At 43.7% G+C, this 23749-nt stretch overlaps 1 protein-coding gene across 3 annotated transcripts in view; it reads left to right on the forward strand.

Moving 5' to 3' along the window:
- Positions 1-23749, forward strand: part of CACNG7 (calcium voltage-gated channel auxiliary subunit gamma 7) — a 255534-nt gene that overhangs the window by 165725 nt on the left and 66060 nt on the right. For all 3 annotated transcript variants that reach the window (XM_069637370.1, XM_069637369.1, XM_069637373.1), the window contains exon 5: positions 1557-1702. In XM_069637370.1, coding sequence (XP_069493471.1) covers positions 1557-1702 — 146 coding nt within the window. The remainder of the gene's footprint in view (positions 1-1556; positions 1703-23749) is intronic.

Genomic DNA, 23749 nt, shown 5'->3' on the forward strand with positions numbered 1-23749 from the left:
TAGACCTTGTCTGCCCTACTGTGGGAGACACCGCGCACCTCTCACTCATCCTTTGTGGGATATGCCCTGATTTCTAGATGTGAACCTAGGTAAACCTGAAACGTCACTATCCTACATCCCTTCCAGACTCGGACCACAACCTATGCCCTCATGACCTTTGGGCTCGGGCTCTGTTCCTCATTAACCTGACTTCTGACTGGCTTCTTCTGGTGGGGGTAGATTATCCATTGTGCAGCACCTGGCATCTCTTCTAGGAAGCAAGGCAGCAAAGCCTAATAGTGTCCCCAACGTGTCTCTTCTGCTGTGCAGTTGATGTCCTGCCCCCTAGAACTTTGGCGAAGCTTCTGGTCTATCCCTGACACTGCACCCTGATAAGCTGATACTTCTCCCAAGTCTCAATAAGGGCACGGAAATCCCCAAAATCTGCAATTGAGACTAATCTTCTTGATGAGTTTGGGTCAGTTCATGAGGCACCATCTCACAGCTGAAAGGGGGCACTTCCCCATCTCACTTCTAAACAGGCCCTGGCACGTGTTGCCTTAGTACCCACCATGCCACGGTAACTTGCTATCTGATGGTCGTAGTGGTGCGTGCAGTAGATCTCCCTCAGAGTAGCTCTCCAACTTCTAGATCTGATAATCCTGTTTGGTTCAGAGGTTTTACAGCTTTGCTGTTGTCTAAAAAAAGGTTTAGCCACTGTCCTTATTCCACAAATGTCTCTTTAAGGTAGTCCTGACATTTTATGCAGCATATTGTTGCATGCTGCCACATGTAGTTTTGCATTTGCCAGCATAAATATAGGAAGGGTAACCAGATTTTTTTTTAAAAAGGACAGGTCATAGACATAGAAGTAGGAGTACATTAAACACAAATAGGACTCCAATAAAACAGTAGTCCTACTTCTATGTCGCTGGCCTGTTGCAGGGGTGTGCTCACAGGCACACTCCTCCGATTAAAGGAATGTGGCTAGGGAGAGGAATGGGGAGGCAAAGGAGGCGTGAATGTGCATTCACGCCCCATTTACATGCAGGAAAAATCGTGCCAAGCAAATACTGGGACCGTAGCCACCCATCCGTCCAATCCCAGGACAGGGTTTATAAAATCAAAGAAACTCCCGGGACCCCGGGAAGGAGGGCGATTTCCCAGCACTGTCCCAGGAAAACAGGGACTTCTAGTCACCCTAAATATAGGGCTAACAGTAACAGAGGAGCTGTCAGTTTAAACAACCGGACTTAGTAAGAGTGCGTCTCAAGATATCGTGTGGACATATAGCCCAGGTTTACCAACTATGCAAGACCAACATTCAGACCTTACATTAGACTAACGTTTTTTGAGACACATTTTATTTTATAGAGAGCATTTGTAGTTGAATGCAACTGATAGTCCTCAAGCAACTCATATATTTTAGTAGAGGAGGAAAGACTGTCCTGGTGTCTGTCCCCAGGCCTATTCTGGCTTCTCGTCCCATGCTCTGCATGAAGCAGTCTCTTTTGTTCTCTCAGTAACTGGGGCTTCTTCTGCCTTTGCAACCTCTCATCTCTCCTTTCTGCTCCTAGGTCTCTCTCTGGTGGTGGGTCTCGTGCTTTACATCTCCAGCATCAACGACGAAGTGATGAACCGGCCCAGCAGCTCTGAACAGTACTTCCATTATCGCTACGGCTGGTCCTTCGCGTTTGCCGCTTCCTCCTTCCTCCTCAAAGAGGTTTGACATGTTCTTTGCCTGTTCTCTTGCCAACTCTCCTGCTAGCTTTGCTTGCGGTTCACGAATATGCAATGTCAGCTGTGCCAAGAGTGATCTTAAGTGCCTTTCCTCTAATCGGTCATGTGATGTCTCTGGGATCATGATGGTGGTCCAAATAGATGGAAAGGGCAGGTGCACACGGATTCAGAATTCTCGTCCAGTGTCATTTATATGTCAGCACATAAACATAACAGAAAGATCTACAGTGCTAATAGTCCTGCTAAATAAGGCCTAACAATGGTCTTTGTTGTTGTTGTGTAAAGCGCCATCCGTGAACACAGTCACCTCTTGGCACCCCAAGTGGAAGCCATGGACATTCAGGAGACATAAGTGCCAGAGAAGGGTCAAAGGTGAAGTGCAATACAGCCAAGTAACACACCATAAAAATAAACCATAAGTTCCAAAGGTGCAGTAGGTCAAGTAATGCAAGGGCCATCGAGTAGCCTAGCCCAGTGTGCCAAACTGTCTAATGTCAACATTCTCCAAGGGTGATCGAAGGTCAGCTTGAAGAGTAGCGTTGTTATCGTTTCCTGGACAGGAGGTGATTGTCCAGGGACCTCAAGGTAATGGGGAGCTTGTTCCAGAAGGGTGCACCAGCAGATTTCACACACTCTCTGCCAAATGTCTAGCAGTGTTCCACGACCTGTTCTAAGCATCTCTGTGCCACGCATGGAAGCCAGCCTTTGTTGAAATGCATTAGTGATGTAGCATTGTGCAGCAGATAACATAGCGTGCCTCCTATGGCGAGGGAAGCCTCATATGCCCAGGTGTTGCCATTATATATGGGATAATGTACACCATAACCCAGGTTATAAAGATACTGCAAGCCACTGAGGAGTTCCGGGACCAATTAGAGGAACGAGGCCGAAGGCCGGATTCCTTTTTACGGTCACAGACATCTAAGGTGACTTGCAAAATTTGTGCAACGTGCGGTAGGGGGTATTTTATTCCTAATAATACACAGCTACATACTGTCGTCCACTTTAATGCCTGCCTTTTTCCAATTGTGACACATATAATTAATGTAAAATATGTTCGGATTACAAAAATAAAATAAATAATAGGCACCTTATAATATGTTGTACAAAAATGGTGAGGTTCAGCCCACATTCTGTGCAACCTGAGTGGCTGCTACGCCCTCCTCGTGTGCTAATTCTTATTACTGACCAGTATTGATGTCATAACTAACCTGTAATAAGAGCATTAATTACAGGCATGTATAGTAGTATTACAGGTTGCCATGTATTATATGGCAGTTGCAGTCTGAAATTCCATAGTGTTGCCATCTTGTGAAGGTAAAGTCATCAAATGCAAGGTACAGCCTGATATGTTCTCTTAGATGGGTAGATATGTCCTTCGGTCTCTTCCCAATGCCTCAACTTATGTACATGGGGAGGAACTGCGCAGATGCACTACAGACTCCAGCGTGGAGTGTGGGCAGGGTACCGAGGGCATAAGCAGTGCTGATGCTACTCCTTCTCCACTCTCCTCTTCCTGGCCACACCTTCCTGTTGATGCATGGATGGGGAAAAGATGAACACTCCTATCCCCCTCCCAAGTTACTCAGAAGCACATCGGAGGCTGCTGACTAATAATAGAGGGGCAAGCTGTAGAGACTGCTGGTGGGGGACTGTCAAAGCTAGAGGCTAGACCCAAATTGGCATTCTTGATATTCCAGTTCTCCAAATATATATATATATATATATATATATATATATATATATATATATATATATATATATATATATATATATATATATATATTACATGGCCACGCTAGTGGCCATGTAGTTATGGTTAAGTTGCTGTTTCCATAGGAAGAGCACTTTTTGGGCGGCTTATAACTTCGCTCTCCCTGGACGGATCCTCACCAAACTTTGCAAAAAAAAGTATATGGGTCACTCTGAATTTCTTTGCAAAGTTTGGTGAGGTTTCGTCCAGGGGTGGCAAAGTTATAGGGGGGGTCTCAAAACACAGGCCAAACCGCTGGACGGATTTACACCAAATTTGCGGCAGGAGCGGGGGCTTGGTCCGAAAGCGTGCTTTTGCAAATTTTGTGTGAATCCGTCCAGTAGTTTTTTATAAAATGACCAAAACGTAAGGCAAAAAAATTAGTGATATCTGTGTTCGCTTCGCGGATGGACTTCCCTGTTCGCACCGCGGACAGCACCCCGATTGGCCCATGGCCTTGCGTCATGTCCGCGGACATGCAACGTGTTTGCTGATTGGACGGCGAGGGGCGTGGAGCGCGTCAGATTTTCTGTGGCGCCCGCCATCTTGTATTCGCCGTCGACCGCGTACATCGCGGTGAAACGTGGATAAAAAATTGTATTTAGTGCCGTGTGTTGGTGTGTAAGAGTGTTTGGGGAGGGTGGGGGAGTATGAGATAGGTTCAATGTTTTGTTTTTTTATGTGCTAGATGTTTTTGTTGCGTTCGATTTGTCCACGGAGAACACGGCTGTTCTGACATTTTGTAAATAAACTAAATGGTGGGGTGTTTAGAGGACGGAGTATGTGTCATTTTTGTTTGCAAGGAAGGTAAAAATGAGCTATGAACACTCGCGGTGTACTTAATTGTTCGTAAATACACAAACTGGGGGTGTCCTCAGGACGCTGTCCGTATTGTAATCTGTCTAGTTGAATGTGTTCTAAGAACACTCGCGGTGTCCCGAAATGGTTGCAATTACACAAAATGGGGGTGTTCTGAGAACTTTGTTTGTATTGTTCGTTGTCAGGGTGAAAGTGTTTTAAGACCACTCCTTTTGTCCGCTAATAGTACAATTTCCTATGGGCGTCAACCGACTTTTTGTCCACTAAAGAAACGATAAATCAGGCTGGTGTGCGCCGACATTATGTGATAATCCTATGACTGGCGCTATTGACATGGCTGACTTGCTTTTGCGACACTAAATCATATCTCCCACCCCTAAGCCTGATATTATCAAAGCATTCATATTCCCTGCCTCTCTCCGTGACGTTTCAGGGTGCGTCATCAAACGCCCCCAGTCCTCTGCAGTCCTAAGTGACTTTACACAGAACCCGGAAGACAACACATATTATGTCACAACACAGCGCGCCACAATTCGGAATATGAAACAGTGATTTAAAAGCAAACAGCAAAATTGTAAATTTTGTAAAGTACATTTATTTGACATCAAATGTTTAGAGAATATTCAGCAATTTGCATTTGTCTTTGTTGTCGATCCGCAAAAGTTCATGTTGAGGCACGCGATGTTCCTTTGCGCTACAGAGGGTGTTAGATCAGCTTACAACTCAGTGCGCCACAATTCGGAATATGAAACTGTGGTTTAAAAGTAAACAGCAGGATTGTACATTTGGTAAAGTACATTTATTTCACATGAAATGTTTAGTGAATATTCAGCGATTTGCTATTGTCCCTGCTGTCGATCAGCAAAAGTGTATTTTGAGCCACATGTTGTTCCTTTGCGGTAGATAGGCTGTTGGTTTATGATAAAAGCAGTAAATGGTCGCTCTGATAATCGAAAGGTTGCTCCAACAACGAGCCATTAGACCACCCTATTGGTTGGTATGTTGTTTGTAGCCGCTAGTACTGCATAAGGGCATATTGGTCCTTGGCGATTGTCCCATAAAATGGTGAGGGTCATGAAGTTGCATATTTGGACCTGCACCTGGCAGTTGAAGACCCCATCCGCTGGAGTCTGTAAATCGTGACATAGGCAAAATGGGGCCACATACCTGTTTTAAAAAACATAAATTAGTCTCACCAGCCGATCTTCATTAAAAATCATCATTTTATTTATTAGGGCGTGAAACTATTTGCTATCGAAGATAGTGCAACGGAGTATGTTAATAATAAAATAATATTTTCCCATTCATATAGCGCTAAGAACTGTGAGGTATCTAAGCGGTGACAGGCTACAGTGAAGTGGCACAGCGAGTAGAGCGATTGACCCTGTGTCTTCTGCCTTTTTCAGAGCCCTCTAAACGACAGGGGATCAATTCGGCAGTGATAGTGCGCGTTAGAAAACATTATGCCACTTTCAACGAACAAGTTCAACTTGAGCGGTCTTTAATGCTACGCTATTGTAATTATATTTGGTATAAAATAATCTAAAGGGTTACTTACAGTACAATTGCAATTTCCATTGTCTACGAGTAGTGCAGTCCCAAAATACGACTCCGCGTGTGCGAACGATCTTTCGCATAGTGATATAATATATAAAAGTGGTTTCGTTTCAGAAATGTCATCCTTATCTTCGCTTACGTTTTAGCAACACTCCTTCAAGAGAAGTCTTTCCTCACAATCTCTGTCTGTCAAGGTCAAAACACAATTCAAACTTATAGTCAGCTTCGTGAGCCTCTCCGGGGCCCGAGAAAAAAATGGAAGCAGCTGACCTTCACTGTGAACGAGCATAAATTCTTACTTTGCAACATTCTGTGTAAAGCCATCTGTGAGAAGTTGGTTTTTGCATGCCATGTTTGTATATTGTTTGCGTGATATTAAAAAAAGTTTGTTTAAGGGACATTATGGTTCTAAGTACAGCCGAAAGACCCCTGAAAATCGCAAGTTATGGTAAGACTAACACCCAGGACATCAAAGATGACATCGCAAATGTCATTGATGAAATCACTGATGACATCACATGTGTATGTACTTTTCATGGAATTTGTGTACTAGGGATTTTTATTATAATGTTGCGAAAAAAGTGTCAAGGATATTGCAATAAATATCATACCGTTATTAGTGCTTTGAACGATGCATTGATATAAATAGAATTGTATTATGGGATTCTATCTAGTATACTGAGCTACTAATGGAGAAACATAGCGTTGTGTGCAGAGTACAAGATGAAAGTATACTATTTGTAATGTTAATATGTTGAATAATGAAATGATATTTGTCCTGAAATGTTTGAAAATTCACAAAATGGGGGTGTTCTGAGGAAGTTATTCGTATTGTGTGATTGCTTAGCTGTATGCAATGAGGGAATGGCACAGAGAGTAAAGTGGACGCCGTCCGCGGACACCGCGGCTGTTCGTGGACAGGGCGTGCTACATCCGGGTTTTTCCAAGAAATCCAACATGGAAAGAAGACTGTACGGATCAGCCAATCAGATGTTGAGGTTGTGGATTTGTGTTGAAAGAGACTGTGTGTAGTGAAGATGGCAGAAGTGGAGAAAGTCAGGGTGTTGGTGCTCGGAGATATGTTTGTGCATGGTTTACAACAGTACGCTCAATGCAGGCATGTTGAAAAGAACTTTGATGTGTAAAGAGTGGAGGTGGTGTGGAGCACTGTGCCTGATTGCAATGTACAGGGAATTGTACACGTTTGTGAGGATATGGCCACGATGAACAGTCCGCATGTGGTAGTTTTGCACTATGGTGCTTTCCATTTGGGCAACGTCAGTGCCCCTACTTTGTTGGCTGATTTGGAACGCTTGGTTCAAGCCGTAATGAAGATCCTTCCAAATGCCAAAGTCATTTTTTCTGGATTACTACCTAGGGCAATATGGGACAATAGTTCTGTTTTTTGTCCTCAACAAAACATTGCTAGGTGTGTCATCAACCGAGGCATGTGTGCCTTCATGCTTAGAGCTGGTATGTTCTTCTGTAATAATGAGAATATTGATGCCAGTAATGCTGTTAATTTTAAAGAAGATGGAATTTCTTTATCTTTTACGGGAAATGCCTTTCTATTTTGGAATGTAAGGGTTGCTTTGGAGAAGGTTATGTGAAGATTTTAGGAGGAAAGTAAGAAAAAAAACAAGAAAAAAAATACAAAATAACAGGTGTCTGTCAAGCATCTGTAAAAAAAAAAAATGGCTCTTTTCAGAGCCAACTTCAAAGGGGAAATGGGGCACACTATTTAAATTTACATTCACCACGCTCAGATTTTCGATATGTCCGCGGACATGGCGGTAGTCCGCGGACATGAAAATCACTACGAGGGGGTTAGTATGTTCTATGTTACATGGATATGAAGTCAGGGATATTATGGTGAAGTTGTGCTACTAAAAACCTATGAAATTGAGTGAAAAAACTTTGTTAAAGGGACGTTATGGTTAAGTTGCGCTAATAAAAACCTATGAAATTCAGTAAAAAAACTTTGTTAAAGGGACGTTATGGTTCAAAGTAAAACCGAAAAAAAACCCTGAAATTTGGCAGTTATGGTAACATAAGCAACCATAACTCGCGCCACTGTGCACTACTAACACTAACACCCAGGACATCAAAGATGACATCACAAATGTCAGTGATGACATCACTGATGACATCACATGGCTGGCTCTCCCTTTTTATCCTTTACTGACATATCGAAGCCACATAGTTTTCTTCAGTAACAGTCAGGAATTAAAAATTGAAAAGGTACTATATTTGTAGACTTAGGGTCAAGTCACATCATATGAAACATATACATAGCGGAAGACACAGGCTTGAAAGAGAGCACTCCTTTCTGTGCATGAAGATAATCATTAGGGTTATCAGCACTTTCTCATTGTTTTATTTTTTATTACTCTACCTTCCCTGTATATGCTCATATTTGTATACATTATACTCACTCTCCTTTCCTGTGGGTGCAGTCACATCATGTGATACACATACATATGGTAAGTAGCAGCTTTGAAACAGAGCAATAGTTTCTCTGCATAAAGACAATCAGTTAGGTTATGAACTCTTTCTGCTACTATTTCTGCTTTTTTGTTTACGTCACTGTCCCTGTATATACTCATATTTGTATGTGTTGTTGTCTCTTTGTGTTTTGTCTGTAATAATTATGTATTAAGTGGGTTTTATTATCTACTTATTACATGTTTCACAGTACGCAAAACTCTAATAAGAAAGCAGTTATCATTTCATTATTCAACATGGCAAGATTATGAATATGGCACCTTCATCATGTATGTTGCACAAACTGCCTATGTTTCTGCATGAGTAGCTTAGTATACTGGATAGAATTTCATAATAGAATGCTATTTATATCAATGCATTGCTTAATGCACTAATTAGCTCATGATATTTATCCCAATGATCCTTGACAGTTTTTGGTCAGCATTATAAGAATCCGTTGTACAGAGTTTTTATGAAAAGTAAATGCACATGTGATGTCATCAGTGATGTCATCAATGACATTTGTGATGTCATCTTTGATGTCCTGGGTGTTAGTGTTAGCAGTGCACGGTGGCGCGAGTTATGGTTGCTTATGTTACCATAACTGCCGAATTTCAGGGATTTTTCGGTTTTACTTTGAACCATAACATCCCTTTAACAAAGTTTTTTCACTGAATTTCATAGGTTTTTAGTAGCGCAACTTAACCATAACGTCCCTTTAACAAAGTTTTTTTACTGAATATATATATATATATATATATATATATATTTATTATTTAAATTTTTTTACTCATTATGACAATGCCGATAAAGTTTTAACCACAAAAGTGATGGGTGGAAGGTAATGAATTAATCTGAACCACTGGCATTGCTCTGGACAACCTTCCACACCAATGCTTTTTAGCAAAAGGGGTTCAGCCAAATGCAAATCAGTCAGGTAATGCCACCAATGAGAGCAGTCCAGCCCAAACTGCTAGGCCAAGTCCCCTCTGCATGGAAGCACAAGGAACCCCAGACAGGTTTCTGCTTTGTTGGTCCTCCTCAGTGAGGTGCACCTTGGTTGCCTATGGCACAGGGAGCAAGGGACCCACATCTGGGCATGCATAACACTCTAACAGATCAAATCAGACTGAATATTTGTTACAAAGGAGTCTGGGAGTCCCTCTACTGAGAATGAACATGTGTCCAATACCCTGTTCTTTGGAATGTCTTCCACTCAGGAGGGTCTACTACCATGTTTTAGCTCACTGCACCCTTCACAGAAGAAAATTATCCATTTGCATATGGCCAAGGGCAGTCCAGCACCGAAATGCCAGGCAATTCTCCTCTGAACAAGAGTGCCACCAGCAACCACAGAGACGTGTTTCGGCCTGGTCGGGCCTCATCAGTGAGGTGACGCTCAGCCCCTCGAAGACACAGTGAGCAAGGGGTCCACGTCTGGATTACCCTGGATTACTTAAGGTGAAACCCCAGGTTTTACAAAGTTACAAAGGAATGTGGCAGCCCCTCTACTGAGAACGAACATTGGTCGAATAGCCTGTTCTATGTAATTTCTTCCACTCAGCAGGGTGTACAAACACGTTTTAACTCACTGCGCCCATCACAGAGGCGACTGAATATTTGCTCAAATACTTTTAAAATCATTTCCTTCTGCAATGTCCCTGTAAACATCATTTTTATTGACCAGCTATGTGGCAGTGATTCTTGATTGAATTTAGTTGAACGTTTTACAATACTATACAAAAACCTCTGGCTATGTGTTGCTAATTGTTGTTCTCTGTACTTATACAGGCAGAGGCTGTAACTGTTTTTAAATGCATAGAGGTCCAAGTGTTTACTTTATTACTTTAATGGTCCTGAGGAGCAGTCACACTGCCAGGAAGGGCTTCCTTGCGATAACGGTGGGGGTCAGGGTTTTGAGGTAGATGGGTTTAAGGAGAAACAGAAAGGTGGTTGAAAAGTTTTAAGAGAAAAACAAAAGGATGGGAGCCCTAGGCATATGGCAGTTGGAGAAGTTTGGGAGTAGGTGGGTTTTCAAAGTTCCTTTGTACTTTAGAGGATCAGGTTTAAGATGGGGGCAGGTGGAAATGAATTATATCATGAGAAACAGCAGAGTCAAAGGTTCTGACAACAATCCATTTTAAGTTTTTTGAGTAAAGCAGAATCTTGAAGTGGCTCTTCAGTTTTGTGGCTTGTCAATATAGATTGTTTACGGATTGGGGTGAAGATGAGGTAGGCTGTGTGCTCGGGTGCATGCAGGAGGATGTGTAAGTACTTGGGCGAGAGCTCAGCATCGATGCTGTAGCAGTTGTAGAGGAAGGACAGCACTGCTGCAAGGAGGAACACAATCCTGCGTGAATTGAGGATTGGGGATGAGAGACGCTGTATAGGAGCCTCAGTTGTGAATTGTGGCAGTTATAATGATTAGCCCAGTGGTCGAACTGTACAAAAAGAAGTAGTGGAACTGTGTTCCCTGCCGGCCTGCACCCACTCCCCACAAACCCCATCACCGCGCCCCCTCCCACACACAATACAAACCCCCAAACACATGCACCTGCTGTTAAGGGAAAGTTCAGTGCAGTGCACGGAAAGTGCAAGTTTCATCTTCTTCCTACACTTTTATTTTAAAGCGAAACCATTCTGGGACGGTTTCTTTTTAAAATAAAAGTATAGGAACGGTAAAGCGTAATTAAAAAAAGTAGGGGAGCACCACTCCCAACCGCTCCCGCTTACTTCGACCACTGGATTAGCCTGTGTGACAGATCCAAAACAAAAGCCACTGCATGTGCCGCACCTGGTGCTTGGGGCATGGGCCCAGTTTCGGCCACTCTATCAGTGGCCCACAGCTCAAACGGCTGAGGTACAATACCTATGCTTCAGAATGCTTTCTCCTAGATAAGGTGTGGGTTAGGGGTGTGTGGGGTTTGTTTTACAACCATGAAATTGCACACTTGTTGAAATTAAGAAACTTACCATTTTTTTTGCAAGTATGACTACCACTAAATTGTTGCCTGCACCACTTTTCCAGTCATGAATTCTTTCATCAATTGGCATTATGGTAAAAAAAAATGATGGAACTGTTGAGGCGCTTAGAATTGTCACAGTCTGCAGCATTTCCTATTAAACAATGCCCAGCCACAAGAGAAATAAGGAGAAGTGTGCAGATACAATGCAGGAACGTCATATGGGTCCACTAGGGGTTGCAACTGTGCCCATTGCCAGCCCCCATGCAACCTCTGGCACTGCTTCTGTGGCGCCTGGAAGTCTCGGATTTGAAAATGAAATAGTTTCTTTTTGAAGTCAGTCAGGACATGGATGGCTGAGTCTGGCTCTTGTGTTCTGCTGCGCATGACAGGCCTTGCATGCAAGATGGACCATGGGAGCCAGAGTCCTGCCATAGAGGACGGATTCTGGAAGGTAAGGACATTTCTTTTTAATGTAAAAGTGTATGTGTGTGTGCATATACATATGTATACATATATACATGTATTTATATGTATATATGTATATATTTCTATACGTGTGCGTATATCATGTAATAAGTGTGAATGAGAGCATGCTGTTTGGGTGGCTGGGCATGCTTGTGTGAGTGAATGGTGAATGGGTGCATGTGTAAACGAGCAAGTGGTGTGTGAATGCGTGTAATTGTGTTAAATACCTGGATTACTTATAAATCATCTTTATTACTCCTAGTCCCACTCTCCCTCATCCCAGTACTTGACTGTGAAGCACCTTGCCACATACATAAATAATGGGACGTGGAAGGAACGATTTTGTGATAATATTGGGTTTAGGGGTCATTTTGGGGGTTGGAGGAGGAGGAGAGCGGGTGAGAGAAGGAATGTCTGGGAGGGGTGGGGCAGGAGAAGAGTGCACTAATACATTATGGTCATTAATGATAAAGCAGGCATGATATGTATTAGTGGCTAGGATGGCATTTTGGTATAGCCAGTCTAGTCATTTCGAACTGAGGCATGACATTTTTACTGGGCATCTGAAATAAAGTAAGCATGATAACTGCTTTTACCTATCAGTCTGGCATTTGGGTCCAGCCAGTATAGTATTTTCTTACTGTGTCATGGCATATTTTCTGGGCATATGTAATGAAGTAAGCATAATACGTGTTATTACATGGCTAGACTAGCTGTTTAGTGGAGCTAGTCTAGCAATTTCTTACTGTGGCATGACATATTGTACTGGGCATCTGTGATGAAGCAATCATGATAACTGTAACTACCTGGCTAGTCTGCCATTTGGGTGCAACCAGTCTAGCCTTTCCTTACTGCGGCATGATATATTTTTCTGGGCATCCATGAAAAATTAAGCATGGTAAGTGTTATTATGTGGTTAGATTGGCATTTTGGTGCAACCCATCTAGGCATATCTTAAAGTGGTGTGGATTTTTTTATTTTTTTTTACTGTACACCATCAAGGCTACAGCAAATATGATAGTGTCATTACGTTTCTGGTCTACATTGTGCAGCCAGATTTGACAGGTTTCCTAATTCTGACATTGCATCTTAAATAGAAAAGTGGTAAATAGCTCAGTGGGTTCAGCGACCACTGCTGTCATTTATGCGTGATATGCAGGTTGCAGGTTCCATTCCCGGCAAGGACACACAGCCTTTCATTCTTCCGAGGTTGATATATGAGTAAAAACTTCGGATAGAATGATAATTATATGTATATTGCTTTTGCGAAAGCGCTATATAAATAACAAATCATTATCATGAATCAAAGCATTAATGCTCCTGTGCATTGTTGGTGACATGCATCTATTGGATTTGGTGATACTGAAATATCACAGAAAGTGGCAATGTAGGGACTCTACATATAATATAATGACAATACCTGACATGCAGCTACAACTGGCATAATATGGAAGTAACTGGCCATGCAATGCTCATGTGGCATATATATGGCAATGCTTCGGCCTATGCTGATTCTATTGGGTCTAACCCTATCATATCATGACCCCATCCATGGTATAAGAAGGCAGCACCCTTGTTAAAATATGGTTGGTATCTAAAATATTCCCGTCTATTTTAGTACCTATTTGGTATTTTAATAATTGTACATTTATGTGCTTTTATAATGCCTGCAAGCCACTTCTGGTGACGTCACTGGGATTAAAGAGGAACTGATGTCATCCAGGTCAAAGGTCATGTGACATCTCTTACTGCGATGTCATCAGATGTGTGATGTCACTTCCGCTACCCCTGGCATTTCGGTGAATCGACGTCCCTGATAGAATGTCTGCCTTTTCATTCCTGTTCAAATGCCACCAGCTGCATGGGGGTACTACCTTCCCCTTTGAAAAGTATGGACATGGTGATTGCTGAAGCCATGTCACAGGCCTGCTCAGGGAATAATGAGTTGCTTGGTGGCGTTAGTGATTTGGCAATGTATGAAGGAGAACATTATAGAGGACATGAATCAATGCAAAACGAACCAGGATTTCTGTGCATGGGTGGACCTCTTTTGATGAGTTTACACTACCTGTCCCCCTAGATAGGATGAATAAAGCATGTCAATGTGACCTAAATGAACTGCACTCTACTGGGAGGGATATGGTTGGTCAAACCGGCTTGACTATGAATACCAGTGTGCCAACTAGTGTGAATGAGTCCTGCGTTTTTTATTCTAACTCCATCTGCCTCGATGCCAGCTCTTATGTGACAGAATATGCGGGAGAGGTTTGTGTACCCTTTGAACAGCCTGGAACTGTGGCAAACCCCTTATCCATGCCTATTCAAGGCAAGGATATTCGCATTAAGAAGTCAAGGATGCCAGTGATATCAGATTCTTCCCAGAGAGAGCTTGCCATGGATGGTAGGAAAATGGTCGTCACTGATGTACCTAGACCAGAGAGGACTGAAACCAGAGACGCACTTAGAAATAAGGTCTTACTTGGCTACACTCCAAAGTGGGTCATGGGTGTGAGAGAGGACAGGAATTTAGACTCTTGCGAAGGCTGCACCTTAAGGAACGGTGCACCGGGGACAATACTGACTGTAGTATCAAGGCTGTGGTCATGGCCGTGTGCCGTCATTTTTGAGTCTATATAAAAATCTGACCAATATGTCAGCTGCGTCCAATATTAGTATTGTTCTGAATTAACTTTATCCTCTAGATGTTTGTATCCTATGACTTATGGTTCCGTGTGAAAAGTCTTTTCTATTTGAACTTGGGTTGTCTCCTGACATTTTTTTTTGTTTTTGTAAAGTCTGACCAATATGTTTACCTGCTTTCAATTTTATGGTCTATGTTTAACCAGTTCTCCCTTTTATCATTATTTTTTTGTGAGTTTATCTTGTGCAAGCGCTTCTTTGCCTGCGAGCCCTGTTCCAGCACTTTAGAAATAAATAAAAAAATATACATATATCATCCTCGTCAACTTCAAGTGCTTGATGATTTGCAAGCAGTTCCATCAACAATCAACGTTTTATTAGAGTTTTGAGGAAATACCGCCCCGGAGAACATACAAAAGAAAATATATACCACAGTGGTAATTGCAGAGGGGAGAACATCTGTTTTTGTATTGCCCAGTGCTAATCTAACATATGAACGAACACTTTAACATGAGCAAACCCATGTGTGTGGGTTAATTGTTCAAAGCAAAGAACATGATGCCCTTGGGCTAAGGCTCTTTACACATGTAAAATAAGATAAATAAATAAACATTGCAACAATGTGAACTGCGAAGATTTGTGATGGATAAGTTTGCGGAAGCAACGTTCTGCAACTTTCCACACGCCTAGCTTGGATGTGGGAAACACTGCAAGCACCACATTGGGAGCTGCCTCAATTACCCTGCAGTGCGAGGTGTAGTTTGGCGTCTCCACCGCACATGTGAGATATGACTGCATATCTGCCGGGGATGGGTCCACGCGATTATTTCGGCATTTAAGAGGATCGGGCCCAAACCCTGGGGTGTGCTGCAGGTGATTCTTAGGGTGGCAGACAGGGAAAGGCTAGTATCACCTGCTTGTTGTGTTTGGCCATTATGCAAGCAATCCACGTCACTGTGCTGCCCATAATGCCCATTGAAGGATGCCACAATGCCCTGTCTCAAAATATGTGGGTGGAGCAATCAGTAGCAGGGGGAGGGCACGCCGCTTAGTAGCTCTTCCCTAACATTCAAGAGGTTGTTTTGTGGTGCCAAACAGGGGTTCACTGGCCTATAGAGAACTCTGGAGGTTTCCCCAGTAGGCCTCTGCGCCGTGGGCCTCTTTTGGGTGGTATTTCCAATGTTCCCATCGGAAAAGGATTGGACATGCTGAAAATGTGTAATATGGGTTGCCTTTGAAAATTATTTCCAGGGCCTATTTTGGGTCCCAGTCCACCCCTGGTTCCAAACCTAGTCATGGATCTCATTTGGGGATAGCGAGGAGGGCCAATAGCTACCCCTGGCAACTGCCCTGGCAGCCCCGGCACTGCCTCTGCGACCCCTGGCACAGACATAATGTGCCCGTCACCTGCCATAAGAGGTAGTGCTGGCCTAAGAAAGCAATTCTCATGCTCTGTGAAGGTTCTGCTGGGTGTGCCTCTGGCATACCATGACCGCACCCGTTACATATTGGGATAAGAAAATACTAATATAAGATTCAAGGCCAAAATATCCTTCTGTCAGCTTTAACACTATTTATTTCATTAATTGTGCACTTAGTGCATTTAAAAAAAAAAAACGTTTTTTTTGCATTGCCACTTCCTATGGTGTCACCGGGGAAAGGATTCGCATGGCATCACTTCATGTGATGTTGTCAAGGTGAAAGGACACATAATGTGAGTTCCGGTGATGTCACCTGCTAGCCATCCCTGAACCCTACGCAGATGCCACATTGGTAATTAGTGTGGCGGCCATTTGGTAAGGTGAACGCCGGTTGCATCAAGGCCATTACAATAAGGCCTTTTGCTGCACAGGGGAGATAAGACATAAGCGGGAAATTCAACTCCGCCCTTGTATCTTTTTGGGGTGGGCATGTCAAATGTGTGATGACGACGCTTTTCAGTTTGTGGGGAGTTTCTCTGCAGCTCCGTCCTTATTGCGTTAAAAAGGTGAGTGGGGTGCCCTTGAGGCTCAGCCCGGGCCCACGGGAGTGATGTCTTTTGCCAGAGAGAATGATTTATGAAAAAAAAAGTCATCCATAGAGGCGACAAAAAATATCAATGATTATGAGCGATTTGGCCTGCGCAGATAGTGCATCCGAAGCGTTCACGTGGAAGGGGGCTGATAGTGAGGAGGCAGTGTTCGACGGGGTCGAGGCGATCTTGCTGTGGAAATAGTCCGCCAAACCAACACACCGTTTGGAAAATGTGTATATATATATTGCATTATCGTGTACACCTTTGCAGCTAGGTGTGAACATCCACAATGCGATATATGACTTCAGATCAGGCAGCAGCAGCGCGCCCTCTTGCGGTGCTCTGTAGACGCTGCATGGTCTGACGAGGTGGAGGGAGCATTGCAGCAGAAAGGACCCGGTTTGCACATATCTTAACCGCTGTCGAAAGGAAGGGAAGAGAAAACTGCCTCGACTTTATGGAGTGTGTTGGTCCTTTTCCCACCTGTTTAGCACAGTGAAAAGAGAAGGGCAGGTCACTGGAAGCCAGGAAGTCGAAAATGAAACCAATCGTGCCTGCCCAGCTGAGATGCGCGCGCTCCGAGGGCATCAAATGAAGTGCGTCAGGGGTCCAAACCATTCAGTGCCTTAAAACCCGCTGTCCACAGGAACAGGACGTATTTCCTTTTCTTACCAGGGCGGGAAGAGGCGTGTAAATGGTGCGTTATTTACAAGTGCAAGTAACTCCTAACACAGGTCGCAACTGGACGTCCGGTTCTCGCTAGCAAACACACTAGTCTCTGATTTTCATAAAATCTGGGCACTGGTAACGTTAAGACTTAGATGTCTCACGTAAGAATATTTCCCTACCTATATAAGGGATGAGTCACTGAATTTTGATTAATCGTATGACTTTAAAATAGAATGCATTTAAAGATCAGAATAGATGCTCTTACTTAAAAATGTTCCTATTGCAAACAGAATACAACATTTATTTGGTCAATTCCGCTTTTGTATTAAAGGAATCGGTGCAAAAGATGGAGTGCTCAATGTTTGTCTGTGTCCCTGCAGTCTCCGCAAGGACCGGTAGGGGGAGATGTATGGTAATGAACTTGAAAATAAAGCACGTCTCAGCATTTTGCAGGAACTCTCAGCCCCTCCTGCGTTGCCGCATGCAGCAAATCTTCCAAACTCCTGTGTAAATGAATCTGTATCGCCCAGGGCTGCCCTGTCAGTGCGGTTTGACGGCACGGTCATTTTCTTTAGAAGAATTCACTCCTCGGATAAATCTCTGAGATCCCAACTCATTTCAATATGACACGTATACGTCTGCACATGGAAATATATTTTAATGCTTGTGTTCGAATCGAACCTACTGATCTTCAGTAAAAGAAGCTTAAGAAGCTTAATATTTCATCTCTGCTTTCCAATAACAGCGTCAGGAACAGTGCTGGATATTGACATTTATCGGGGGAACTACCCACCGTTCACCTTTGTGTGCGTGTGGGGTCGGGGGCGGATTGTCAGTGGTGTGGGCGGGACTGGGGCCGGATTGTCAGGGGTGTTGGTGGGACTGGGGCCGGATTGTCAGTGGTGTGGGCGGGACTGGGGCTGGATTGTCAGTGTTGTGGGCGGGACTGGGGCCGGATTGTCAGTGTTGTGGGCGGGACTGGGGCCGGATTGTCAGTGGTGTGGGCGGGACTGGGGCTGGATTGTCAGTGTTGTGGGCGGGACTGGGGCCGGATTGTCAGTGGTGTGGGCGGGACTGGGGCTGGATTGTCAGTGGTGTGGGCGGGACTGGGGTGGGGCAGAGCTACGTGTTGAATGAGGTGCATGCCTTGCACATAGATTGCTGGCGGACTTGCATAAAAACAAAGTGCATTTTGGGAACATAAGAATGACCAACAATTTTTCAACCATGTCTGTGTTAGTCAAACGTTCCTGCCTTCTGAGCATGCAATGCACACTTGCTATGGTGCTCATTTCCTCTGTCAGTATAGTGGTCACCCTGACAGTAAAATGAGTGCAAAGCATGAGATATATATACCTTTGCACAATTTCACTGCTTACCTTTTGGTCTGTTGAGCAAAGTCTTGTTCTCAGATGCAATCTATGAAAACGGTGTTTGGGAAGGGCAGAGAGCTTCCTCAACTTGGGGTGGTTCAGGCCTTGTGTCTACACGAACAGTGTTCTGACAAGACAATTTTTATAGGAGCGCAGCTCCGTCTTGCTCCCAATTCCTCCCCAGGTTAAAAGGCCAGGTCATGGAGGGGGGTCTGGTTCAGTGGTGTAGCCTGCATTTGTCTTCAGGGTGGCCCTGCATTATCTACACTTGGCACTGGACCATAGACCGCCCTACAACGAAGGAATACCTTGAGATCAAGTAAAAGTTCCAGCTTTTATAGTCTCTCTTCATTGCATTGTAAATAACAGATGTTGCTGCCACACAAATAAATGGTACTCATTGTGTCAACGTCGTAAGGTTGAAATGCAGAATGGACCCTGCCAGAATTTGGACATCTGCATGGAAGCCGAACAAAGAACGCTGGAGGAATACATATATTGTGAACACTCCTAATTGTCCTCCCTTCCTCTGGCTCTCCCCATTGCCCGCTCTCTGTTCTATCTCCCTTTTCTTTATAGATCACCACTGCTTGTTAGCTAGGTTTGCGCTATTTACAAGGACGCCATCAGGGCATTTCAACCTTTTCAGTTGAACAGGTCCCCGGGTCTCCACAGCAACTGGCCTCATGTTGTCAGTCAGCATTCTTATAATGCAGCAAAATATTCCTTTCTATATTCATTTTTTTGTGGGGCTTTACATGTGTGCTTTGCAGCGCTCGCCTTGCAAGCTGCGTTTGCTGGATCTCTTCGATCCGTCACATCCCTTGGGGTATACAGAGGTTTTATCACTGCCCTCTTTAACAGTAGTTCTTCGGCATCAGTCACTTGCTGACAAAAAAGGAATTATAGCTTTTAAGTGGGCATTTAGTGTTTCAGCTCACTGCTGGCTAGCCGTCTCATGCTAATCAGTGACCATTAACCCTGGCTGTATTTCTTAGTTTTTTTAATAATGTATGCACCCACTGGTGCCTCAGACTGTTTTCAGCTCTAAACAAGGGGGATCTCTAACATCATGCTGAAATGGGCTCCCACACATCTTCACACTGGCCCGGCTATTTAAATCCCATGCATACTTGGATTAATGTTTTTTCTCAGCCAAATAATTGTTGAATACATGTAGGCCAAACGGCCCATCTTTTTCACCCCCGGACTTCAAAAACACGTTGATTTCCTAAAAAATATGCTGAAAGGAGCTCTCACATCATGTTCCATAAATCCTTGCACTATTAGCACATCTCATTTTGCAATACTGTACAGCCTTTAAATAAGGGTCTAGAAGCACAAGAATGCGATGTGATGTGTGCATTAAGGTCAACACTGGCTACTCATTGCACACCTGGGATGTGTCAACTTTAGGACCCGCTCGATGAGTTGTAATACTTTCACTTTGACACAACTCAGAAGAGCCTGTATAATAAAGTTACTTGCCTGCAGTCATTGTTTGACAGAGGCATTTCATTTCTTGTTAGGCACAATTTGCATTAGATTTGCACTTCCACAAAAAAGATTAACACTTTTTTGTCCATCAAAAAAGCAAACATGTACCCTCTGTTAAGGATTCCAATCGGGCGTCACATACTGGACCAGGCACTTGGTATTAGCCTGGGATGTGGTGCTCACTAGGAATGCTTTTTCTTTAATATCAACAAATTCAAATTGAGCTGGTACCCGACCCATCTCACAACCCCATTTACAAATATGTTTTATTACAGTATTAGGGATGTTATATCACTATCAACCATAAGGTAAGGTATCACAAAACATACAGTTCACAAAAAAAATGGAAATTGAAAACCCAGTGCAGCCGAATTCACACATGGAAAAGTTGCATTTTCTCTAGGTTGCAGTTTTAAATCCTAAACGTTTTTTTCAAAACACAGGTGTGAAACCCTGAATCGTAATGCAGATTTGGCCAGGGTGATAGATGCACTGCACAGGGACAATACAGAAGTGAAAGAGGACCATAGCTGAAGAATTGAGAGTGATTTGGAAGGTAGAATGAGGTTCGTTTTTAGGAAAATAAAGCAGTTCAAAAGAGAAAATCGGTTTTAAAAATGAAAGACAAAATTTACTTAAACTAATTTATCTAGACTATATTGTTTAAGAAAGCCACGGTACGTTCAAAGATTGATTCGCAATGCCAACCTTTTCCCGCCAGGTTCCGATCTATGTGGGAATTAATTTAGATTACTCCAAATATTACTAATGATTTACAAGATGAGGTGAATGAAAGAATTGTGCTAACGCTAGGAAACAGCAACAGGGTGCCCAGAAAATTAGAACAGTCTATACAAGTTATCAGGGTATGGATTGGGTTGCTTAGAGAGTGGCACAATGACAAAAGTCAAGATGGGGCAGACTAGGTGTTATGGGATGGGGATACTCACAGTCCACTCTTAAATTTGGGATTAGAAACAGTCAACCGAGCTTTGGACTCCAGGGCTCGGGTCACCAGGTAGCAGCAGACTCTCCAAGCAGAACAACAGCTGGGGCTGTCTGGTCACTGGAAAATCAGGATAGCTGGAAGACAGGGTTGCACTGGGCATGCCGTTAGTGGGCAAAAAGCCAGGCTGGTCTAAGGAAGCTTCCCAAAAGAATACCACAGCTTTTACTTTTGGTTGTTGGGATTTTTAGTGGGATTTCTGGATTGAGGCCTTGCTGGGATGGTCAGCAATGCTTGGGCCATGCAGCAGAATCTGGAATCAGCTATGCTTTGGCCCTTCAGTGGGATCTGGAATCTGGCAAGATCAATGTAGAAGATCAGGAACCCAGGCACAAGAAATTCAGGAAAGAGTGTCTAGAATTCTGACAGCCACCCTTTTTGTAGAGCATGGTGACATCATAGAATGATATGGTAGAGCAGGCTTAGCTAAGCACTCCTCTACACAACTGGATTGGTCAGGGGTGATAGTTACCGCCTTCCTATCAGCTGGTTGGGTTTCAAGGGCATGATGTCAGATTTATGATGTGAGTTTTACAATGTCCAGAACCTCCCACAGTTACTTTAGCTAAAATCCAGTTTTGCCATAAATGGGACATTTGTACAGTTGGGGCCTTTTAACAAACTACATAAGCAGGTTACATATTTTATGGAGAACATGCCAGTCCAACTCTCCAGTTTGTGAGACATTGTTTCGCCCTTTTAATGATTTTTAGTCATTTTTAATGTGAAATATTTGGTCTAAAATTCTATAACTTTATACATGTGTATGGATTATCATTAGGCATATCAGTACTGATTTTCACATTGGCATCAGGTACACTTTCTGTGGAATTCCCAATTCTCTCCCATTTCTGTTCCCAAGGTGGCAGTGAAGGCTGCAACGTCTTAAATTAAAACCCACAAAATGATATTAAAACTGTTAACTTTTTACATTCCTGCGAATTTCTGTTGCAAAAATAATTGTCTTTAAATGTTTCTTAATAAAATAGTCTTTTGAAACAAATGGGCATCTTTTGTCCTTCACTGGAACCATTTTTTTTCTCTTCAGCTTCCACCAACTGTCAATTCAGCCCAGTGTGTGGAGGGGTTTCCCAGTTTGTAAGAACACACTGGCAGGCTTTCTCAGTGTGCCCCCTTGTTCCATCCTGCACAATATGTGCTTGGCAAGGTGGTGCAGCCATATTTTTGTAGCTGCAAAACACAGTTTTGCTGTGAGGCAGTGGTGCTCACAGGAGCCAGCACAACCATTTTGCTGCTTCTGCTGAAGTGCAGCTTGGTCATGGAAGGGAGTACAGCTGAGTGGGTAAATATATCCCACAAATCCCCCCGACTCTTCTGAGATTCCTTGTCGAGGGAGAGTAGGGCAAAGTGGGATTCTTTGGTAGGCCAAATGGGGCTCATCAGGTGGAGACCTTCCATCATCAGGGAGTGGTACTACACAATCCTTCCGTTGTCTCTCACTGTCGTGTGGAGTGACACCCGCATCTTCCTCTTAGGTCTTTCTTTATGGTGTGGAGCAACACCCCCAGCTTTTCCTTGGCTCTTTCCTTTCCCAGTCCCCGGGGAAGTCCTCCTTGGTGATGAATGGGAAGAACCAGTACAAATCTATCAAATAAAACAGAACTCGTTACTACATTTTCCCACTGACTGCTCTCCAGGGAGGTGGACAGCAGTGGGTCACACATACATTCAATAATGACAGTATTTAGACACGCATTACAGGGATTACAAAAGTGAAACAGGCTTTTTAATTTTTTAAAAATTTTGCCATAAATTTTGCCATCCTCATAAATCCTCTGAAATCGTCTCTGTGACACTCTCAACATCGCAGGCTGGGCATTGGCCTAGCTGACCTCCTGCCTTTCTAACCGACCATCTCAAGTGCAACTGGGCCCTTTCCTCTCCTCCTCCTCACTCTGTACCTGCAACATTCCTATCACCGTGGCTTTTCAACATTTACCTTGCCCCTTGGGCCCACTTGATCTCCCCCTTCTCTCCTCACTTCCAGTGCTACGCTGATGACACACAGCTCTCCTTCAAGCTTCCCTCTTCGTCCTCCTCTTCTTCTCATATACCTGACTGCCTGACTACTATTCAGGCATGGTGTTCTGCTAATGATCTCTGCCTTAATGCCAGGAATATTGAGATCCTTCTCCCTGGGATGCCTGCTCCCTGTTTCCCTCCCACTCTCTGGCCTCCCTCCTGGGGCCCCCTCCCCTCACCCACATGTGACCTGGGTGTCCTCTTCGATTCCTCTCTCTCCTTCTCTCTTCACATCACAGACTTTGCCAGGAAGTCCAACTTTCTGCTCTTCCTCCTCAGAGGCATTCTCCCTTTCCTTGCCTTCCCCCAGAAGCACAATGTTGCCAGAGCCCTGGTTCTGTCAAGGCTGTACTACTGCAACAGCTTCTTCGTCAATCTGCCTCTTTTCTCCTTTCACCCCATTCAACTAATCCAGAATAGGACTGGGAGACTTATCCATGGCCTTTAGCCCACATATCACATCTCTCTGGCCCTAAAATCTCTTCTCTGGCTCCCAGTTGCTTCTAGAATCAAATTCAAGACCCTCTGCATCATCCACAAGGCTTACTGGGGCCTGGTACCCCACTATATCCAACTCCCTTTCCCTAAATATTTCCCTGCTAGAGTCCTTCGGTCCTCTAGCTCCAACTCTCTGCTGATCAAACTATTCTCCAGGTAAAGAGTGGGGTGTAGATCTCTTTCCTCGGCAGGAGCCTCCCTCAGGAACTGCCTCCCTGCCCCTCTCAGACTTGAGCCAGATCTCCT

This window comes from Ambystoma mexicanum, chromosome 1q (genome assembly GCF_040938575.1).
Source record: "Ambystoma mexicanum isolate Mex_15411 chromosome 1q, UKY_AmexF1_1, whole genome shotgun sequence".
NCBI lineage: Eukaryota > Metazoa > Chordata > Amphibia > Caudata > Ambystomatidae > Ambystoma > Ambystoma mexicanum.